The sequence below is a fragment of the Emys orbicularis genome, chromosome 10 (genome assembly GCF_028017835.1).
Source record: "Emys orbicularis isolate rEmyOrb1 chromosome 10, rEmyOrb1.hap1, whole genome shotgun sequence".
Classification (NCBI taxonomy): Eukaryota; Metazoa; Chordata; order Testudines; family Emydidae; genus Emys; species Emys orbicularis.
In genome coordinates this window covers 32066079-32087042 of record NC_088692.1, presented here as the reverse complement: position 1 = coordinate 32087042, position 20964 = coordinate 32066079, and the positions used below count along the sequence as shown (strand labels likewise).

General features: G+C 42.4%; 1 protein-coding gene across 1 annotated transcript in view; it reads left to right on the top strand.

The window, feature by feature from the left end:
* Positions 1 to 20964, top strand: part of KATNIP (katanin interacting protein) — a 201618-nt gene that overhangs the window by 104116 nt on the left and 76538 nt on the right. The window contains exons 12-14 of the mRNA XM_065412567.1: positions 563 to 775; positions 3468 to 3608; positions 9231 to 10113. Of these exons, the coding sequence (XP_065268639.1) occupies positions 563 to 775; positions 3468 to 3608; positions 9231 to 10113 (1237 nt within the window). The remainder of the gene's footprint in view (positions 1 to 562; positions 776 to 3467; positions 3609 to 9230; positions 10114 to 20964) is intronic.

The window sequence follows — 20964 nt, the reverse complement described above, 5'->3', positions numbered from 1 at the left end:
ACATCTCAAAGAACCACAATTACTATAAGGTAAGTAACCATTCTTTTTTATTGTTTTTAAGAAAATTAAGAATTACATACCAAAAATACATTAAATGATCATTATGGTTGCAAAGCCACGCACCCAGAAATTAGAAGGTGCCAAAATATTTGTTGTTTGTGCAACTTCAGTTTGACTCCCATAGGCATATGCTGTCAGAGGCAGTTTTTACTTACAGCTCACATACTATTTGTTCTACAGAACATGCCTGCCTGACTCACTGTACAGAATGAAGTGAATGAGGCAGAGAGTTGCAAGAAGAGAAAGGAGAGTCTCTTGTGTTTAAATGCTTGGGACTGGACTGGGCCCCAGGAGTGCTGCGTTCTAGTCTTTACTCTCCAGTAGGCTTCCTGTGTGATGTTGGGCAGGACTATTATAATGCACATGAGGTCAAAATGAACATTACCTAGACAACCTTAATTCTGACATTTCCTAACTTCCGAGTGCCTGACTTTGCAACCATAACATCCTTTTACTATATTTTGTGTATATAATCTATGTGTATAAACAATCTCTCTTTTAGGATCAGCTGCAAACAAAGGCAGAAGTACAGGATGCCATTTATGTGACTATGGAAATCCTCTCCAATTGGGGGAATGCAGTCAATGTGGGCTTGACGGAGGTGGAATTCTTTGATTTACATGCTATCAGGATGTTTGTGTCTCCTCATGATGTGGATATCCGAAATGCTGACTCTCCAGGGGATCTCTCTTGTCTGGTCAATAGAACCCTGAATGTAAGCTCCCCTCATCCCACCCGTACAGGCCTCCCTCATTTCAATAGTTTTCTTTATAGTTTATGATCTCTCAGTAAGTTATTTTCATTCTAAAAAATTTAAACCTGAATTTCACCACTTATTCAGTGATTTTAAATGTATGTAATGTATTGTTTAGGATTTGCAGAATTTTGTGTTCAAAAGTCAGGAGACTGTAATTCTCTCTCCTTGTGTGTTTGCACTGTAATACAGGCTTTAAATACAGGAGCACATTCAATTTATAAAACAATGGACTACAATGTAATGCATCTATCTGCCAAGATAGAATTTTTCTGGAAAGTCTTGCGACTCTTCTGCATTTCCTTATTTTTCTTCTAGTGATTAACCTAAATAATTGTGTCTTCTGAAAATTTTGCACCTTCACTTCTTTTTCCAGACTCCTAATATATATTAAACACTGATCTTAGGACAGAAGTTTGGGGCACCCCACTGTTAACCTTTTGCCAAGGGCAGTCATGGATGGAGTAGAAAGACAAGGTGTTCCAGGCATAGGAGTGGCATGAAGATGAGTGAAAGAATTGAACAAAAGGGGTGTGCAGCTTGGAAACATTGGATGAAGTTGAGGCAGTGAGAGGTGGGAGAGAAGAAAGGATGCTCTGTGGTACAGCCATTGAACTCAAGAGTTCTGGGATGAAATCCTGGTCCCATTGAGATCGGTGGCAAAACTACAATTGAGTTCCATAGGGCTAGGATTTCACCTTGGCCATACACTCACTGTGACTTTCAGCAAGTCACTTGAGATAAAATTTTCAGAAGTCTTTAAGTTCTACTGAAAGTCAATTGTACTTCAGGTTCTAAGTGACGTAGGTGCTTTTTGAAAAATTTACCCTTAATCTCTCTGAGCCTCAGTTCCCAGTTTGTAAAATAGGGATAATACTGTACTTCTCTCCTTCACACACTGTCTGAAGATAAATTGAATAATATATGTGAGCCACTCAGATGTAACAGTGATGTGCGGCATATTATTCTGTCCTATTCTATGCAAGTTCTTATACTGCATGTCTTCCAGAATGGTGCAATGTGACTAACATCTATCACATGTGGTTTGATCTTTCTATCATGCTCTTCCCAGGGGAAAATTGTGTGTGCAGTGTAATGTTTTGTTTTGGTGGTATGTGTGGTTTTTTTATAAATTACATGTACTCTGTGTTATGTGTCTATATAGTCAAAGGCAAGTTTTAAGACATACACCTTCCACTGAGAACAAAAGAGGCTGAGGTTTGTGCGGTTCTTGCAAACTATAAGCAGGAGCAGAGCTGCCTGCAGCCTTGAAGGCAAGAATAAAAATTTTAACTTTCTAATGACTTCCACATCAACTTCAGTGGAAGAATTTTAAAGAGGAGAATGAAGTGGTCCAGAGAAAAAGGAGTGCTTTGGAGGAATGGAAAAAGTCAAAGTCAGTCCCCCCCCACCACTCTAGTGACTCCCATTCCCCAACTTTCTAAAACCCACTACCACTCTGAAACCCTCCTATATTGAGCTGGTCAGAAATAGAGGGAAAAGGGAATATGAGACAAGTGAACTCTCTTGTGGGACTGCAGCAGCATTTCTAAATTGAAATATTTGGGGGTTTGTCTGAAATATTTTGGAGGTTGGTCATTCAATTTTGACCAAAAATAAAAAAATGTCACAGAAAGCACACTTTTCACAATAAATTCTTGTCAAAAACTCAGTTTTCTGTTGAAAAAACTGTTCAACAGAAAATTTTCAAGAAGTTCTCATACTGTGCACCCTCACCTGACTTTACCTATAGCTGCCAAAATACACCATCCTTTCTGGTTGCCAGAACATGTCCCACCCTTTTCCTCTTGGCTTTTGAAACCCCTTGCTTCTTACTCTTTTCCCTGCTGTTGACAGTGTAAGAGCACAGGAGGGTCTCAGTAACTGGGGTGGGGATTATGGGTTTTGCTCTCTGACCCCGTGATATAAACTCAGTAGCTGCACATGCGGAGGTAGATCATTGCAAGCTACAGAGGTTGCTACATTCTTGTGTTTTTTAATCCCCTTTGTCCATACGCAGATGTCTACTCAAATCCATAACGTGATTCTCTGTGAGGCTTCAAAAACATCAAGCACACACCTCTGTAGATCTGTAAGCTCTAGGTCTAAAATTGTCTGCAAAGGAGTCTGTTAAAGCATGAGCAGTACAGAAAATAACATAGAGTCCCTTATTCCCAAGAGTTAAACCAGACATGTACCTTCAGAAATTGTATTAATCTTTTTTCTCAGTGTCCGGTGGGCACAAATCATACTCCCTTCCCCTCCCGCCCTCCTCAACTTGCAAAGCTGATTAATTTGATTAAAATAAACTGTGGACTGGTTTTGACCCTGCATGTACAAAGCATTGCAGACAGTCTGAGCACTGGTGAGCATGCAAACTTCTCACAAGCACAGCAGGTAGCAGACCTATATTTAACAGCCCATCTGCTCTGTGCTTTTCTGCAGGCAGGAGAGTAGAATGTACACTTTGGAGCCTGGGGTTAAAGGTTTTTTCCTTTTGCTTTCTCTATAGCAGTCTTGTCTGTCAATTTGTTGTTCCTGTGACTTGGGCTCTCTGCTCCCTTTTTCTGGTGAGCTGTGAGTTAATCACAACTACTTTGCTTCAGGAGAAGAAAAGCCTATTACTAACAATCTCTGCTTGTTCGTGTTTTAGAGCACCAAGGAGCGTTTCCTGTGGACGTGCCCTTTTCATGCGCCAGTTCAGCTTTACTTTGTTATCCGCAATCCCAGCCGGTCACGTGACTTTGGTATATCTAAGATCAAGATTTGGAATTACAACACGACGACTCTTAGTGTAAGCAGTTTCTTCTCAACTCCTTGCTGTGTACACTCACCTTAGACCTAGATAGACTCAGTTTGACCTTCCTTCCAAAAGTCTGAAATAAATATAGGTATTGTCTTCTCTAATAGGAAGGGGGATCTGGAGGGATGTCTCATCTACTGTGGGGTTTTGTTGTTGTCTTAATTCTAAGTGGTAGAAATGCAACTCATAGTGTTTTCACCAACAAAGTCAGTATTCTCTTTCAGATCCTTGCTAGTATTTCAGAAGGGGTAACAAAATCCTTGCATAGGGTGTTTGTTGTGGCTTTACTGGTAATCAGAAATTGAGACGCTGAAAGGTAAGTGCATCTCAATGTGCAGGTCTCTGTTTGGGTTATATTATCAGAATAGAGAAGACTATTTGTCTGATCACATGATTATTTTGTAGATGATTTACGAGAGAGAGATTGACTGACTCTCCAACTCAGGTTCCTGTAGTTTTTGTCACTTGAAATTTGGCATGTACGATCTGTGTATGCATGTTAAAACTTTAAAATATTCTAGCATTGCAAGAGACATTACATGGCAGATGGTTACTGATTCATATGTCTGAAATTCACTGTGAAATTATTCTAGTTAGTACACTATGATGTTCAGTTCAGAAAATTCCCAGGTACTGAGTCAAAGAGGATTTTCTGTTCTGGATTATAAATGAGATAAGCTTTATCCTTTCTGACTTGCTCTCATCTGTGTTCTTATATAAGCATATGGCAATACAAATGTATAGAAACTGCCACAGAGGAAACAGTCTTAACAAACACAATATAACACCAGCTTAAATTATTTTTTGGAATCCTTGTTGCTGTGTGTATTAAATGTGGGTTACAGGATGTTATACTGTAAACAGAGGGGATACAATGGACCTTTCTGAACCCTTTGAAAAGGAATTCTATTTGTGGAGTAAATAATACTGGTCTGTTGTCACCATGTGTTGAATATGTCGCAAATGTAACTGTATATTGATTTGATTAGATACATGAAATAGTTGGAAAAACCCCACTGTGGCCAGGTTCTCAGCTAGGACAAACTAGTGTAGTCCTATTGACTCCTGTGCAGCAGTGCTGACTTATGCCAGCTGAGGATCTAGCCCACTATTTTTCATGTGGGGGAATAATAGAAAACAATTCTGCATGGTCCGCTATCATCTGTGATATGGAAAAGTTAGCATCATTTCTGCTGTATTCATTTTTATTCAAGTATTTTTAAAGAAATAAATAATAAAGAGCTTTACAATTTAAGTTATAACAGCCCTCTGATCACTCCCTTCCCTGCTAAAATAAATCCTGACCAAAACTACTATTTTTTTAAGATCCTGAGTATCACCGCCTGCTTCCCCTTCTTTCTACCCCTCAAAAAAGCCGTGAGTGGGGAGAAGTGTCTAAATGCATCCCAAGTGAATCCCAAATATTTTTGCAATACTATGCAAAGCTCAACTCAGTTTGAACAAGTACTTAAACAGAAAGTGGAACTGTTGAGATTGTTTAGGGATCTAGGATTTTAAAACAGGAGACTGAAGGTCAAAAGAAGTGGTGGAAAGAAAACTATTAGAACCTGCCACACAATTACTACAGAAAATTTAACTGATTTAAGTGAAAATGTGTATTAATTTAAGGGACATCTCAAATAAAAAGTACTGTCTCACTATCATTATTGATTAAGATTTAAGGGCACTTCTGAAGACGACTGCTGCATGTATTGATTTTAATGCAAACGTGATCAAGGTGATATCTTAGATAATCACCAACATAGGCAAGTTTACTAATTTAAGAGCAATCACACACCAAATCACACAACTGGCTGATTAAGGGCCTGATCTAAAGCCTATTAAGTGAATAGTAGTCTATCCATTGATTTCACTGGGTTTTGGATCTTGACCTACATGTACTGGATTAATTATAAAGGCAGGTATAATAATGACTAAACCTATAAACTTTAAGGAAATTGCCTTTATTACTATTGCCTTTATTTACTTTAGGGATACATAGAATTAACGGGCTTGCTAAATTTAATGGTTTAAAGTGTTAATTCACGTAAGAAATGTGTTAATCTGTGAGTTTCGCTTTTCATAAAAAGGCTCACAATGAAATTCACTTCCTCTTTTTGAGAATTATCTCTGTAGATCCACACTTTTTAGAGCATATGTCTTGGAGTCAGACCTTCTGGTACCTGTGGAAAAACAATAGCCATTAGGGTTGTGTGCGTATCTTACTCAAGGAATTAACACTCTGGGGGTGGTTATAGGCACCAAAAAAGATTAAGGTCATCAAAAAATATTGATTCGTCGAAACAACCTCTGTGAAACGGGGTCACTTCTGATGAATCTCCCAACTCAAAAAATGTTGAAGAAAAAGTCTTGAAATTGTCAAAACATTTTTGAATGAAAAATTCCATTTTCTGGTTCTAAAATTCATAGATTATAGAAACCATTGTGATAATCTAGTCTGACCTCCTGTATAATAGGACATAGGACTTACCTGAGTTAATTCCTTTTTGATGGAGTTAAGGTTAACAATATATATCAGTATATAGGGTAAAATATATTAGAGATGTCACAATTATCCCCAAACCAAATATAATAAATCCAGGAAATTCAGAGCTAAAATTAAACTTCAGTAAATCCAAACATGTTAATGTATGGAAAAATGCTGCCAGGGCACCCAAATCACCTTACTGTGTCCTATAGGGATACTATGCAATAACTGTACAGGTATGGTGAGTGTTTTGGTCCAAGATAAAATTAATCTGGGAATTTCCTTGTTTTTTTAATTAAAAATTCCATAAATGAACAAAAAACCCAAGTAGAATGTTACCATGTGATATTTCTAGTGATTTGAAGTAGCAACCGTATATCATTTTAAAAAAATGTTGTCTTTGATGATCAGTTGCACCAATGTGCGCTGGCTGCTTCCTGCCACTCTGAAGCAGCACAAGAAGCCAGAACATATTGGCCAGTTAAATTGGGTTTACAACTGCTTTGTTTTGCTAGAGCAGCTTAAAACAGCCAGAGTGTACACCCCAGTTTTTTCCATCCTCCACCCCGTCCTTCAAATGCCACCTGCTTTGTGCACCTCTCTGTATTCCCTGGTGCATCCCACCAAGTTTCCCCCGCTTGCATTCTCTACATTCCCCTGTGTGCACAGACCTGTTTTTCCTCTCTTCTGCACACCCCTGCATGTGTGTACACATAATTTCCCCACCCCATCCTCCTGCACTGCCTACACACACACACACACACACACACACACACACACACACACACACACACACACCTCCTCTGAAGTGGGTGGACTCCCCTGCAGGGTCCTAGAGCCTGGGCTCAAGCCCTAGTCCGGTAGTCTACACAGCAATGAAATAGCCCCTGCAGCCCAAGCCCTGTGAGCATAGGCCAGCTGCAGGTTTTTCTTTGCTGTGGGCAGCACATTCTTAGGAGTGAAGTTAGGCCATGATCTGGAATAGCACTTAAATATGTCCTGGCTCTGGGCGCACTGAGATAGCAAGCGTGAGGGAGAGAGTCTTGCACGCACCGCCCAGCCCCACACCCCGAGGCGGTGATTTACTTCTCCTTTGGCTGCTCCCGATGCCTAAACCAAATGCGCCCACTTGGGAACACTACCCAGAAGGGGCGCATGAATCAATTATTCTGCAGGGAAAGAGTAAAATCTGCAGGGGACATTAATTCTGTGCTTGTGCAGTGGCACAGAATTCCCCTAGGAGTAAATTTCATCTGTATAAAGTCTGCCATCCATCAGATGGATCAGATCAGCCTCCCTAAATGGTGTAGGCCCAGGTCACCATAAAGGAAGCCTCAGTGTCTCAACCTACTGTGTAGTTTATGTCACAAGCGAATGGTGAAGGTTGGAGATGCTGGTGGTAGTTTTCTTGGTAGCAGACAATGCCTCTGGAACTCACTTCCAGCAGAAGTACAATTAAAATCAAACTTGCTGTCTTTGCTGAGGCTTTTCCAAGTAACTAAATTTTGGTTTCCTAGCTGACTGGTAAAGCTGCAGGCAAGAGGGAAAACAGCAGGACTTTTGGACTCTCTTACTGAAATCTTGAATGCCTCAACTTAAACCTTAAAAGGTATTCAGATACCATGAAGATACATGCCATGCTTACAATAATAAAAGTAGTCTTGTTCAGTAAACTTGTTCCATTTTCTAACTCTTATTCTGGATCCCTGCACAACTGCCAGACACCTTTCTGGGGTACCAGTTGTAGTAGGAAGAGATCCTGAAACATAAGCCCTTGTATCAGAGGCCTTGTATGAGGCCTGAGGCCTGGACTAAAGAAGTGGTCAAAGCTTTGCTAATATAAAGCAAAGTCGGGCTATGAACTAGAGGCAGACCCTGCTCAAGGAATCTGGCAATAACAGGGCCGATATTGCAGAAACACACATTCCTAAGTAGTGTTAGGTACAAGAATAGACATGCAAACACATTCCAGAAGGATGGTACCAGAACACCCCAATACCAGCACGTTCCCCAAAGATAACAGGAACACACTGACTCATCCTAAAGATTAGGTCAGGATGACAGCATGATGGATAGAGATGTTTTGATCGAACCAACAGGTACAAGGCAATGGGTGGCGCCCAGATACGTCAGGGGCAATACGTAACTTGTTTGTATTGGTGTATAAAGAGGTATCTCAGAGGGAGTGTCTTTGGCCAGCTTAGGGGGGCAGTGGAAAATCCCACCACTGACTGAGCTGTGTCCATTGTCATGGGCATACATGTGCTAGTGTAATTGTAGACATTGATCCGGGGAGGTAGGACCATGCTTCGTCGGCAATAAACCTGGCTGGGTGCCTTCGTACCTTAATCGATCTTGTGGTCATTGGATGTTTCGCTCAAGGTCTGCTGTGCCAGCTGTCTGTGCAGAGCTGGGACAGCACACAGGGAGAACACACACACGCATCCAAACATCTAACCACACCAGTAATAAAAGAGAAAATTTAACTTCTGACTATATTTGAAACAATAGCAACAGCTATTTTGGAACCTTAGTTTACTGGCTTCTTCTTACAGGGAATTTAGGACAGTCATATTTTTTCCCCATAGTCTTTATCTTACACAATCATATAATAAAACAACCCTGTAATCTCTAAAGCCAAGACTTCTCTCTTCCCTTCTCAGAGGCTTGGAAGATGCTGACTTTAGTGGAAGTGTTGTGGTTTCACTTAAACATGACAGAGTACCACTCTGTGGTAGTTCTGCCTGCAACGATGCAGAGGGGGTTGGGGTGATAACTGGACTAGTGCGTCTACCACTACACATATCTACCAGCCAAAACTTCCCATTTATAGGTTTACTGGGCAGCAGCTCATGGGTTATTTTAGCATCTGTGGAGTTGCTATACTGGTGACCCATAATCTGCAGGGGAAAATTCTGTTCCCCTGGACCTCCACAATGATCCCCATGAAAATCTGATTGCTTGGAACCTACATATAAAAAATGTTTTGTATCTTTATATGGATTAATATCATATTATATTAATATGTTCCCTATTCACTCTGGAGTCAGTATATCAATTCTGTTATATCTGGTACTTGCGGCAGTGCAATACAAATCTTCATGCTTCTATTTCATTTCCTTTAGGACCTTGACGTATGTGCAAAGAATGTGAAACTATATATTGATGAGAACCTTGTATTCGATGGTCAGTTAGAAAAAGGCTGTGGAGATCTAACCACTGATTTCAGCACTACAATTGACCTTAAAGACAATAGACAAGAGATTGCTGCACATTCTACACAAGGAAATAAAAAATCAAATGGAGCTAATAGCACAGGCAATAAGGAGGACCTGTTTTTAAAATACCCACAGCCTGACAGGGCTTCATTACACTGGAAATCTTCCTTAGAAGAAAATCGCTCTGAGGAAATGAAGAATTCCATCAACTTTAGGAAAGAGAAATTGACTAAATTAGAAGAAGATCTGAAGGTGTTATCAGCTCCTGTGTCTGCGAAGGCTCTCAAGAATGATGTGTCAGAATCAGCAGTTATGGAGTACGTTCAGTCTGATGATGAGCTTACTATGAGTGAGCAAATGGAAAAACTAACCGGAATAAAATTATCTGAATCTTCAGGTGTAACTCCATCTTGGTTACAGTCCTCTTCCCGAGTGACAGAGAAGTGCCATAAACAGAAACCCTCCTGGCTGGATACAGAGCACCCTTTAGTTTTGAGAGTTCAAGAGCAGTCTGATGGCACCATGAGGGGCTGTCCAGAACTAATTGATGAGACTATCAAATGTCACGGAAGTGAACTGGGGAGATCCAACAGTAGGAATGCAAATGGAGATGAGAAGACACAAATGGTAACCAGTAAAGGCTGTACTATTGACTTGGACATTTTAGACCAGCTTCCGAACAAATATTGCTGCACCCCTGAATGTCCTGCTAGTGGGAGGAGAAGCGGCAGAAGTGTAAGAAAGGAGGGTTTATGTACAAATCATGGAGATGAAGGTCTGACACACACAGGTAAGAGCTGAAGACAGCATCCTTAACTCAAGCATTGCTTACATATTCTCCATTATCAGGATTATATGAGACAAGTTTTAGTTACACTAATGCAGTATTTAGTTTTTGTTGTCCTCGAGCAATACAGAGACACCACTGTACTGAGCATAGTGCAAACATATAATGCTAGAGAGTCCCTGTCCTGAACAGCTTGCATTCTAAGTGTGGGTGTCAGTCATGTTCAGAGGAGGAATGGATTCCATGGTTAATTATGTTGGAAGGTTATCTTTGCAGTAGGGCTAGTTGGAAGTTCCGATGAAACAGTTTAATCAGATACTGTGTATTTATTAAACCTGAAAAGTTTTGTAAAAATGGTTTAGATTTGATTAATTTTCATTGATTCTCAGGCAGGATTCTGTCAGAAACATGACTGGTTTCCTGCCAGTTCACCTGGTGGGGGTGCTGGGGAGCCTGTGTTTCCATGGTATGTGGCTCCAGATCAGCCCCATCATGTGAGGGCTTCCAGATTCCCTTTCATGGAGCCTGGGAGCCCTGGCTCTAGCCAAGGCTCAGCTTCTAGTTCTCAGAACTCCAGCCTGAGCCAGGGCTGTCAGGGTTTCCAGGCTCCAGGCCACATAGGCAGAAGCCTGGAAGTCCTGGGATGGGCTCCCAGGATTTGTGGCTCCAGGGTCGCCCTGCTATACAGATGCCCTAGCCATGGACTCTGGGCCTTCCAGACTCCGAAGCCAGCTTACCAAACTATTTCCAAGAAAGTGGACAAGCTGTACCAAATCCTCTATGAGGGCTTTTCATGCTTTCATGTGCATCTTCCTCCTAACTCCCTAGGACTGGCAGCAACAGTATAGAGGTCAAGATCTGGGTATTTACACTAAGCCCCTAATGACAGAGAGGGGAAAAGATTAGATTCTTTGGGAAGGAAGCTGTTTTCTTCATCTTCCTTAAATATGAAAATTGCAAATGATCAGGCAATGATAGCCACATACACATTTCATATCTGCGACAAAATTTCACTTTTTACAAATAATCTCCCAGAAGAGCATAGTAAATTAGCCAATGCCCTCATCAAGGAGAGTCAAAATGTGGACAGATGCCCTTAGAGCTTCATTTGACATTTTGGATGCTGCTCCTAGATTGGTCGCTTTCTCTGTAACTCATTGCAGACATGCTTGGTTCTTCTTCAAGATGTGTCCCTATGGGTGCTCCACTGTAGGTGTGTCTGTGTCCCTGCGCGTCTGATCAGAGATCTTTGGTAGCCGTGTCTGTTCGGCCCTTGCATGCTCTTTCCCTTCCTTGTGTTGTCTATGCCTCAAGGCTAATTAGTATTGTGCAGGTGAACCACCCTCAGTTCCTTCTCAACCGCCAATTAGCAATCCATTCACAGATACTTTAGGTCTTTAGAAATGTTCCCTTAGTGTTTTCATTCACTCTTTTCTTCTTAGTGTTATGGGGTTTCCGTTAGTTTTTTCTTTCCTGTTTAAAAATAAATAAATAATCCCCCTAGTTTTTATTTTATCCCCTTCTCTTCCCCCCACTTCCCACCCCCAAGGGATTGCCCCCAGTAAGGGGCATGCCTGGTTCCCTTGGGTTTAAGAGGCACCTGTCCGGCAGGGAAGCCATAGTGGTTACAGACGGACATTCCCTCCGTGTGCGATGCCTTGGAGAGGCCCACATTCCACAAAAGTGTACTTTTTGCTAGCAGCTAAAAGCCAGATCCCCAAAAAGCCAGGAACTAAAGTTGAAACTACACCTGGTGGAGGGATGCAATGAACTCCCGTGGCCGCCAACATCACACAAAATCTACCTCTTATGATAGGGACTGGAAAAAGTTTGACTTGTTTGGAAGGAAGACCTACTCTTCATTGACCTTGCAGTTCAGAATTGCAAATTACCAGGCTTAACGGCGAAATGCAACCACAAGAACTACGCCAAACTTAATGCTTTTATTGACCACCTGCCAGAATCACAACGAGAACAGTTTCAGGCCATTGTATATGAGGGGTAGTTAGTGTCGAGAACAGCACTCCAGACTGCACTAGGTGCTGTGGATACAATGGCCCGCTCGGTATCAACAGTGGTCATGATGCGATGGACACATCATGGTTATACCCTTTGGGGCTCCCAAAGAAGGTTTAGATGATGGTAGAGGATCTCCCTTTTGAAGGCACAAAATTGTTTGCAGTTAAGACTGATGCATCACTCCACATTCTCAAAATTGTAGAGACACATTATGGTCATTGGGGATCTACACACTGGGTCAGTAAAGGAAATTTAGTCCTCAGTGTTCCCACAAATGATGTCAGCCCCAGTCCCCTCCACAGCGCTATTATGAACCACAGCAAAAGAAGTCTACATTTCAAAGGTGTAAACCCTCAGCCCCTCAATCTTCAACATCAAAACCTTCCACCTCAAAACACCAGTTTTGATGTCTTGGTCAAGGCTCTGAGAGACCACTCCCTACAGCATTAGCTGCAACTTTCAGACCTTCCACATCCCTTTGGATGCTGTCTTGCTCTGTTTCTTCAAAATTGGGAACACATATCTACCGACAAATGTGTTTTGGATATTGTCTCCAATGGATACTTTATCCTTTTCACCTCCCTCCCCATCCCCTCTTCAGGGACCTTTCTTACGAGAGACTGTTAAGACAGGAAATAGATGACCTCCTATGCCTGGAAGCCGTAGAACCTGTTCTGGTACATCTCAGAGGCAAAAGATTTTTATTCCCGATATTTCCTGATCCCCCCCAAAAAAGGAGGTTGGAGACCCATACTGGACCTCAGAGCACTGAAGAAGTACATGAAGGCAGAAAAACTCAAGATGGTCACACTAGCAGTGATTATTCCATCTCTGGAACAGGGAGATTGGTTCTCAGCCCTTGACCTCCAGGATGCATATTTCCACATACCCATTCTGCCATCCCAAAGATAATTCCTTTGGTTTACCCTAAGTCAGGATTATTACCAGTACAGAATACTTCCTTTTGGCCTCTCATCGGCTCCCAGAATGATCTCCAAGGTCCTTTCCATAGTATTGGCTTATCTACACACCCTGGGGATTATGATTTACCCATACTTGGACGACTGTCTCCTCAGGGCCCACTCCTTCAAAGATGCCCTACGAGTCACCCACGGAACTATGGACATATTCATGAAGCTGGGTCTACAAATTAATGTCCAAAAATCGACCTTAACTCTGGTACTATGTTTGGAGTTTATAGGGGCCAATCTCGACTCACTGCAAGCAAAAGCACTCCTTCCGCAACACAGATTTCACAGCTTGCCCACGCTCATATAGACAATTCAAGCCAGCCCACAAACGTCGGCCTGACATTGCCTCCGGTTTCTGGGACATATGGCAGCAAGCACATTTATAATATCTCATGCCAGACTATACATGAGGTTTCTTAAGGTATGGTTCAGATCTGTTTACAGACCAAAGACAGATTAGACAAATGCCCTCCAGGGTCAAACACTCCCTGGATTGGTGGAAAGACCCAACAAATGTCTGTATGGAGGTCCTGTTCACACATCTCCCCCAACATTGTATCCCTAATTGGCTGGGGAGCACATCTCAACAACTTCAAGTGTCAGGACAAGTGGTTGCCCATGAAGATAACTCTCCACATCAACCTCCTTGAACTCAGAGTGGTCAGAAATACTTGTGCTCGCTTTCTTCCACTGATCAGAAATAGGCACACAAAAATTATGACAGACAACATAGCGTGCATGTATTACATAAATTGTGAAGGGAGTGCAAGACCATCCTCCCTATGCGCAGAAGCGCTAAAGCTATGGAACTGGTGCATTCGCCACAATGTTTTAATATCAGCGGCTTATCTACTGGGAGTGCAGAACATAACAGCAAACAGTCTCAACTGCAAGTTCTCACATGACCACAAGTGGGAAATGAACCCAACAGCATATTCTATCAATGGGTACCCCGACGATAGACTTGTTTGCTACTTACCTGGAAATGCCCACTCTATTGCTCCAGAGCCGACCTCGGGAAACACTCATTAGGGGATGCTCTCCTTCTTCCATGGGACAAGAGCCTTTCTCCCATTCCCTCTGCTGTTCAAGGTTCTGATAAAAATAAAAAGAGAAAAAGCAAACATCATTCTGATTGCTCTCAGCAGGCCAAGACAGATGTGTTACCCGTATCTGACACAGCTGGCAACATGTTCCCCAATTCCTCTTCAACCCACCCATTACCTCCTTTCGCAGAACAAAGGACAAACTCTCCATCCCAACCTGTGGATCCTCTGTCTCAAAACTTGATTCCTTCGTGGTTCCAACACATAGAGATCTGCTGCTCCAAGGAGGTGCAGGAAGTGCTACTACACAGTAGAAAATCGTCTACCTGACACACTTACCTGCAGAAGTGGACTATGTTTCAGGTTTGGTGCAATTCCAGACAAATTACCCCAGCATCTTCCACTCTCCCCATGGTATTGCACTACATACAGGATCTCAAGATGTCAGAGCTGTCCCTCAGTGCACTCAAAGTACACGCTGCAACCATAACGGCTTTCCATCAGCAAACAGAAGGATATTCAGTTTTCACCCACCCAAGTACAAAGAGATTCCTCGTGGGCAATGTCTGTCCCCAACCCAGATATCCCACTCCAACATGGGACCTAAATCTAGTTTTAAAGAGCCTGACTAGATCACCCATTGAACCTATGGCCTCTTGTTCGCTTTCATACCTGTCAATGAAGACGGCATTTTTGGCGGCCATCACCTCGGCGAGGAGAATAGGGGAGATAGCAGCACTAATGGCTCCCCCCCCCCCCCCCCCAGTATTCTTTAAAGACGAGGTTATTCGTAGGCCACATCCAAAGTTCATTCCCAAGATGACCTCGTCTTTTCACATAAAGCACCTGATTCACCTACCAACCTTTTCTCCTAAGCCTCACTTTGATAATAGGGAGGCAACAAAAATTATTAGGGGTATGGAATGGCTTCAATATGAGGAACGATTAATAAGACTGGGACTTTTCAGCTTAGAAAAGAGATGACTAAGGGTGTATATGATAGAGGTCTATAAAATCATGACTGGTGTGGAGAAAGTAAATAAGGAAGTGTTATTTACTCCTTCTCATAACACAAGAACTAGGGGTCACCAAATGAAATTAATAGGCAGCAGGTTTAAAACAAACAAAAGGAAGCATTTTTTTCACACAATGCACATTCAACCTGTGGAACTCCTTGCCAGAGGATGTTGTGAAGGCCAAGACTATAACAGGGTTCAAAAAAGAACTAGATAAGTTCATGGAGGATAGGTCCACCAATGGCTATTAGCCAGGATGGGCAGGGATAGTGTCCCTAGCCTCGGTTTGCCAGAAGCTGGGAATGGGCGATAGGGGATGGATCACTTGATTATTACCTGTTCTGTTCATTCCCTCTGAAGCACCTGGCATTGGCCAGTGTCAGAGACCGGATACTGGGCTAGATGGACCTTTGGTCTGACCCAGTATGGCCGTTCTTATGTTCTTAGGTACTGCTTAATTCTTGAAAACAATCTACTAGAATATGTTATGATATAAAATGGAGATTTCTACTTTGGGTATCAGATAAGGGTTTTGATCCAGTATTTGCTCCTATTTAGTATATTTTAGAGTACTTGTTTTTCCTAACAAATAAGGGATTATCCATCTCATCGTTTAGAATGCATTTAGATGCAATAGCAGCTTTTCATAATCCTGTGGATGGTAAAATCAATTTTTTCTTGTTATATTGCTGAAAGATTTTTAAGGGTCAGTTGAATCTTTACCCACCGGTTTCTCCATGGGACTTAAACCAAGTGTTAACATTTGAACTTTTATCAGCTTGATATTCATTTCATCTTTCCATTAAAACAGCCTTTATTATAGCAGTTACATCGGCTAGAAGAATTACTGAATTTTATGCCTTGATGGAAGACCCTCCATTTACAATTTTTTATAAAGATAAACACCCACATTTTTTTACCTAAAGTAATTTCTGATTTTCTTGTTAATCAATGTATTAACCCGCCAATACTCTTTCCAAAACTTCACACTCATAAGAGTGAATTAAAGTTACATTGTTTGGATGCTAAAAAAGTTCTGGCTTACTATTTAGACAAAACTAAAGTGTTCAGACCTCCCAACTGTTTATTTCCTATGCAGATAACTTAAAGGGAAAAGTGGTGCTTAAGAACATAAGAATGGCCATACTGGGTCAGACCAAAGGTCCATCTAGCCCACTATCATGTCTTCCGACAGTGGCCAATGCCAGGTGCCCCAAATAAATAAAGCCAAGCACCTCTCTGCTAAGGGACAACAGGCCCAGCCAGAAACTGCTGCGCAGGTCCCAGCGAGATTTGAACTCATGACGCCTGGTTTACAAGACCAGTGCTCTGGGTCAGACAGTTCAATGAAGTGAGTTATAAGAATGTTTCACGTTCTTCTCCTCCTACTATTAAAACACATACTACCAAGGTAGTTTCTACTTCAGCAGCATAGACCTATTTCATTAATTGAAATGTGTAAAGCAGCCACATGGAGCTCAGTACATACTTTTACTAAACATTATGCATTAGACATAGCTGCTAGTCTGATGCACAATTAGTCTGATGCACAGTTCTTCAACCTCTATCTCATTGGGATACGTTTACACCATACATTTACTATGTACTGCTGACCAAACTATCCCAAAATATTGCCAACTTTGTAACATATAAAAACTGGACATTCCAGCAGGAGTGCTGGAACCTCCCTTGCCCAATCCCTTCCCCTTGAGGCCCTGCCCCGCCCCTTCCCCCAGGCCTCATTCCCGCCTTGCCTCTTCCCCCGAGGCCCCGCCCCTGCCCCAAGGCCCCACCCCTCATTCACTCCTCTTTCCCCCTCCCCCCCATCACTCGCTGCTCTTCCCCATCCCCTCCTGCCTGCATGGGTCGAGAGGGATTTGCCTGCAGAGCCAGGGCTGGGAACTGCAGATGCCCAACGCAGGTAGGAGGTGGCCCTGGCTAAGTAGGGGCTGGCACAGGTGATGACTCGATGCCTCCCTGCCTCCCCTGCCTGCAGTAACCAGACTTTGGGTGTCCGATCAGTAGAGCTGACCGGACACTGTAAGGTCCCCTTTTCGACTGGACAACACCATTCATGGCTGCTGGTCGGTGCATATCCCAGGAGTGTGAATATGCAGAGTCCAGCTTGAAGAATCTCGGTTATATGTAGGTAACCTTCATTTCTTGTGAGAAGCTGCTCAGGGAGGAAGTGGATTCCCTTCTGAGGAAGTGGGCTATAGAAGAAGTTCTGAGTCAACCCTGGGGAGAATGCTTTTACCTCAGGATAAGGAATGAGAATGCTTCTTCATAGCAAATAAAAAGGAAAGCTTTAGATCAATTGTGGATCTTAGAAAGCTTAATAAGTGTATCAGGACTTTCAAAATCCAAGTGCTAATCTGAGCTCCATCTTCCCTTCCCTTTCTGTGCAAAACTAAGGTGGGACTATCAGTTTAAAGAATGGCTACTACAGTAATCAAACCATCCCATTGCAAGTTCCCACACCAAGGATGTTTATAAAGCAACCAGCTGTGGTAGTTACTTACTTAGGGCCTTGGCTACACACACAAGTTGTACCACTTTAATTATACTGTTATAAAGTGGTACAAGCTCCCTACTGTGTATGTAGTTATACCACTATAAAATTGCTTACACTGGTAGAGCTTATTCCCATATGGAAAGAGGGATAAACTATACCAGTATAAACACTTTTATACTGGTATAATTGCATCCACAATGAGGGTTGTACAGGTATAACTATTTTGGTAAAAAAATAAAAATCACACCTCTAATCGAAATGGCTATACTGGTACAAAATCTGCATGTAGATCGGGCCTAATATTTAAAATGGTCAGTAATGTCTTTTCTTATCTGGATGGCTGGCTAATTTGGGTCTTGTCCACTCAGACTGTGAGTTATAAGTATTCCTTGGAGTCAGCTTGCAATCTATTGTAATCACTGAGGCTGCAGATAAACTGGGAGAAGAGACAACCCTCCTAACTGAAGAAAGGTACTTCAGCATCCACCGGTCTTGTATGATGTTTAAGGACAACCCTCTGCAGACAACTCCAATAAGGAGGGAGAGGTCTCTGACTCTGACCTTAGAGCAAGCCCAGCAGGAGAAAGAGGGCAATTCTTTTCTCATCTGTGGCCACTGTTCTCTTGCATTCTACTAATCCATGGAAACAACCAAGAAGCCAAAGGACAGATACTTGCAAGACTACCTTCAGAATCTGCCCATTTCCCATCACTCTTTATTTAAGAAGTAAACTAGGATGCAAAGAAATGTCCTGGCAGGCACAAATGCATAAGTAAACAGGTAACCAAATTCTAGACAATTCAGGAGTCAAAATATGCCAACAGTGGCGCTGGAACACTTTTTATAGTCAGAACAATTAACGAAACTGTAAAGCAGTGGTCCCAAACTTTTTACCTCGCCCCCTCCTTACTCCTGTCCGTGCCCCCCTAGAGTGGGTGCCGGGAGTGGGGCCGTGGTTCCGGGAGGGGAGTACACAGACAGAGGTAAGGGGGGTGAGGCTGGGGCCACAGCTGGAGGCAGGCTGCAGCACCCCCACTTCCCGCGCCTATGGATGCCACTGCAGCTTCAGTCCTTCATACATCGTCAACAACAGAAAAGGGGTGAGGAACACCGTTTTCAATTTTTCTCATTTCTTTGACCACATTTATTTGTCTGGACACAACTACATTTTCTGTGAGGTGGTAAAGGTGGCTGGCACATGTTTGCAGGAGAGAATCCAATTCAGGCTAATCCCTGAGCTATATAATACAGCTCTATATTTGGTAGACCTAAACCTTTATTTGTTTTATATGCCTAAATTCCATTCATTTAATTCTGGGATGTATTTTATCCTATATAAATCCTTTAATCAGATTTTGTATTATTTTAAGAAATTGAGACCCACTTGTAATGAAGCAGACAGAATATATAGTTTAACCAAGGGGCTGTGACCATACAAAATAAATGACGTCCCTACACTGAGAACAAAAGATTGGACCAGTTCACAATATGATCATGTAAAGCTTATATCATTGGATTATATTGTATTTTACCATAGCCTTAAATCTTTGTTTTGGTGATGCATAAATTAAATAGGGGGAAAAATGTTAATGCAGCATTGTTGAGAAATTAAGCACCAAAAAGGCAGGAAATGTGATAATTGTGGTTCCTTCAGTAATATTAAGTTGACCACATTCCATATCCTGGGTGTTTTATGTTATAACATTTAATAACATAAAAAGTAATCTATCATTGCTGTTGGGGGTAAAAGTTGGGAAACCGAGTCACAAGTCCACCCAATTTAGGCTTAATCAATTGTCACCTTTAATTCTCTCTGAAATTGTATAGATACCATCACTTACAGTATGTTGTCACAGGGTTGACTCACCGTAGGAGCTGCCTCCTCCTGGTGGCTCTGGGGATTAGCTCTTGCCAGCCGCTGCTCTCCTCTGGTGGTGTCTCTGCTAGTCGTCTGTTTCACCCTGCTGCCCCTTTCACTCCTGGAGCTGCAGTTTCCTGTTCGTGGCTTGGCCCTCTGGCCAGGTTACTAAGGTCCTCCCCTTCCGAGGTAGTCAAAGTCCTTCCGGACCAGCTGTCCGGCTGGCATCTCCTGCACTCTGTGCCACTTCCCAGTGGCTGGTAGGGGAACCCAGGTCCACCTTCTACACTGGTTCCAGCCCAAGGACCTATGACAAGCAGCCAGAGTCTGTACGGTCCTACCCCTTGCTGCTGGTTCCCTGGGCTTCTTCCTACCTGTCTGGCTTCCTCCTCTTTCTTGGTTCACCAGCCCAGGTTCCCTCCTCCTAGGCAGTGAGTGTAGACTACTTCCTTGCAGCCTCTTGCTGCTCACAGCTCCTGGGCTTTATACAGGCCGTTCCTGTTCCTGCCCAGCTGAGCCCCCTTCCAATTTGTGGACTGCTCCCTGTCTCCTTCTTCAGGTGCAGCCTGGGCAGTTAATTGGCCTGCTGAGCCACTTTACCCTTCCAGCCTTTTTGTGGGGTGTGCACCCCATCACATGTGTGGACATACATTTATGCCTGAAAAATAATAACAGTCAAGACAGAATTGGTAAATGGGCCCAAGTTACTACATTCTGGACACTAAGAAGACTTCCACCTTCCATGATATTTATCACCTTCTCTGATCCCTTGGTCTGGTCCTTCAGTCCCATTCTTCAGTTTCTGGTCTGGTGTTTTTCCAGTTTTGACCCATGTTCACTTGGGTCTTTTATCCATTTCTACATTACTGATTACTTAATCTTTCTTCAATTAACATTTAACACATCAGACCTTTGGATTTTAGGTATCCTGTACATTATGTATGCACAAGCTTTAGTCACCTAATGTCCTCATTTTTCATGCTGATTTGAAAATTCTAGGTCATGTTGCCCTGGGTCACTCTGTTTCTAAGGCCTGGTCTACACTACGACTTTAATTCGGATTTAGCTGCTTTAATTTGAATTAACGCTTGACCCGTCCACACAACGAAGCCATTTAATTCGAATTAAAGAGCCCTTTAATTCGATTTCTGTACTCCTCCTCGACGAGAGGAGTAGCGTCAAAATCGGTATTGTTAATCCGAATTAAGGTTAGTGTGGCCGCAATTCGAAGTTATTGGCAATTCAATGTTATTGGCTACCCACAATGCAATGCTCTGGAAATCGATGCTACTACGGTAGCTTGGACGCACACCACCGAATTAATGGTGCCTAGTGTGGCCGAATACATTCGAATTTATAAAATCGGTTTCCTAAATTCGAATTATATAAATTCGGATTAATCCTGTAGTGTAGACATACCCTAAGTCCA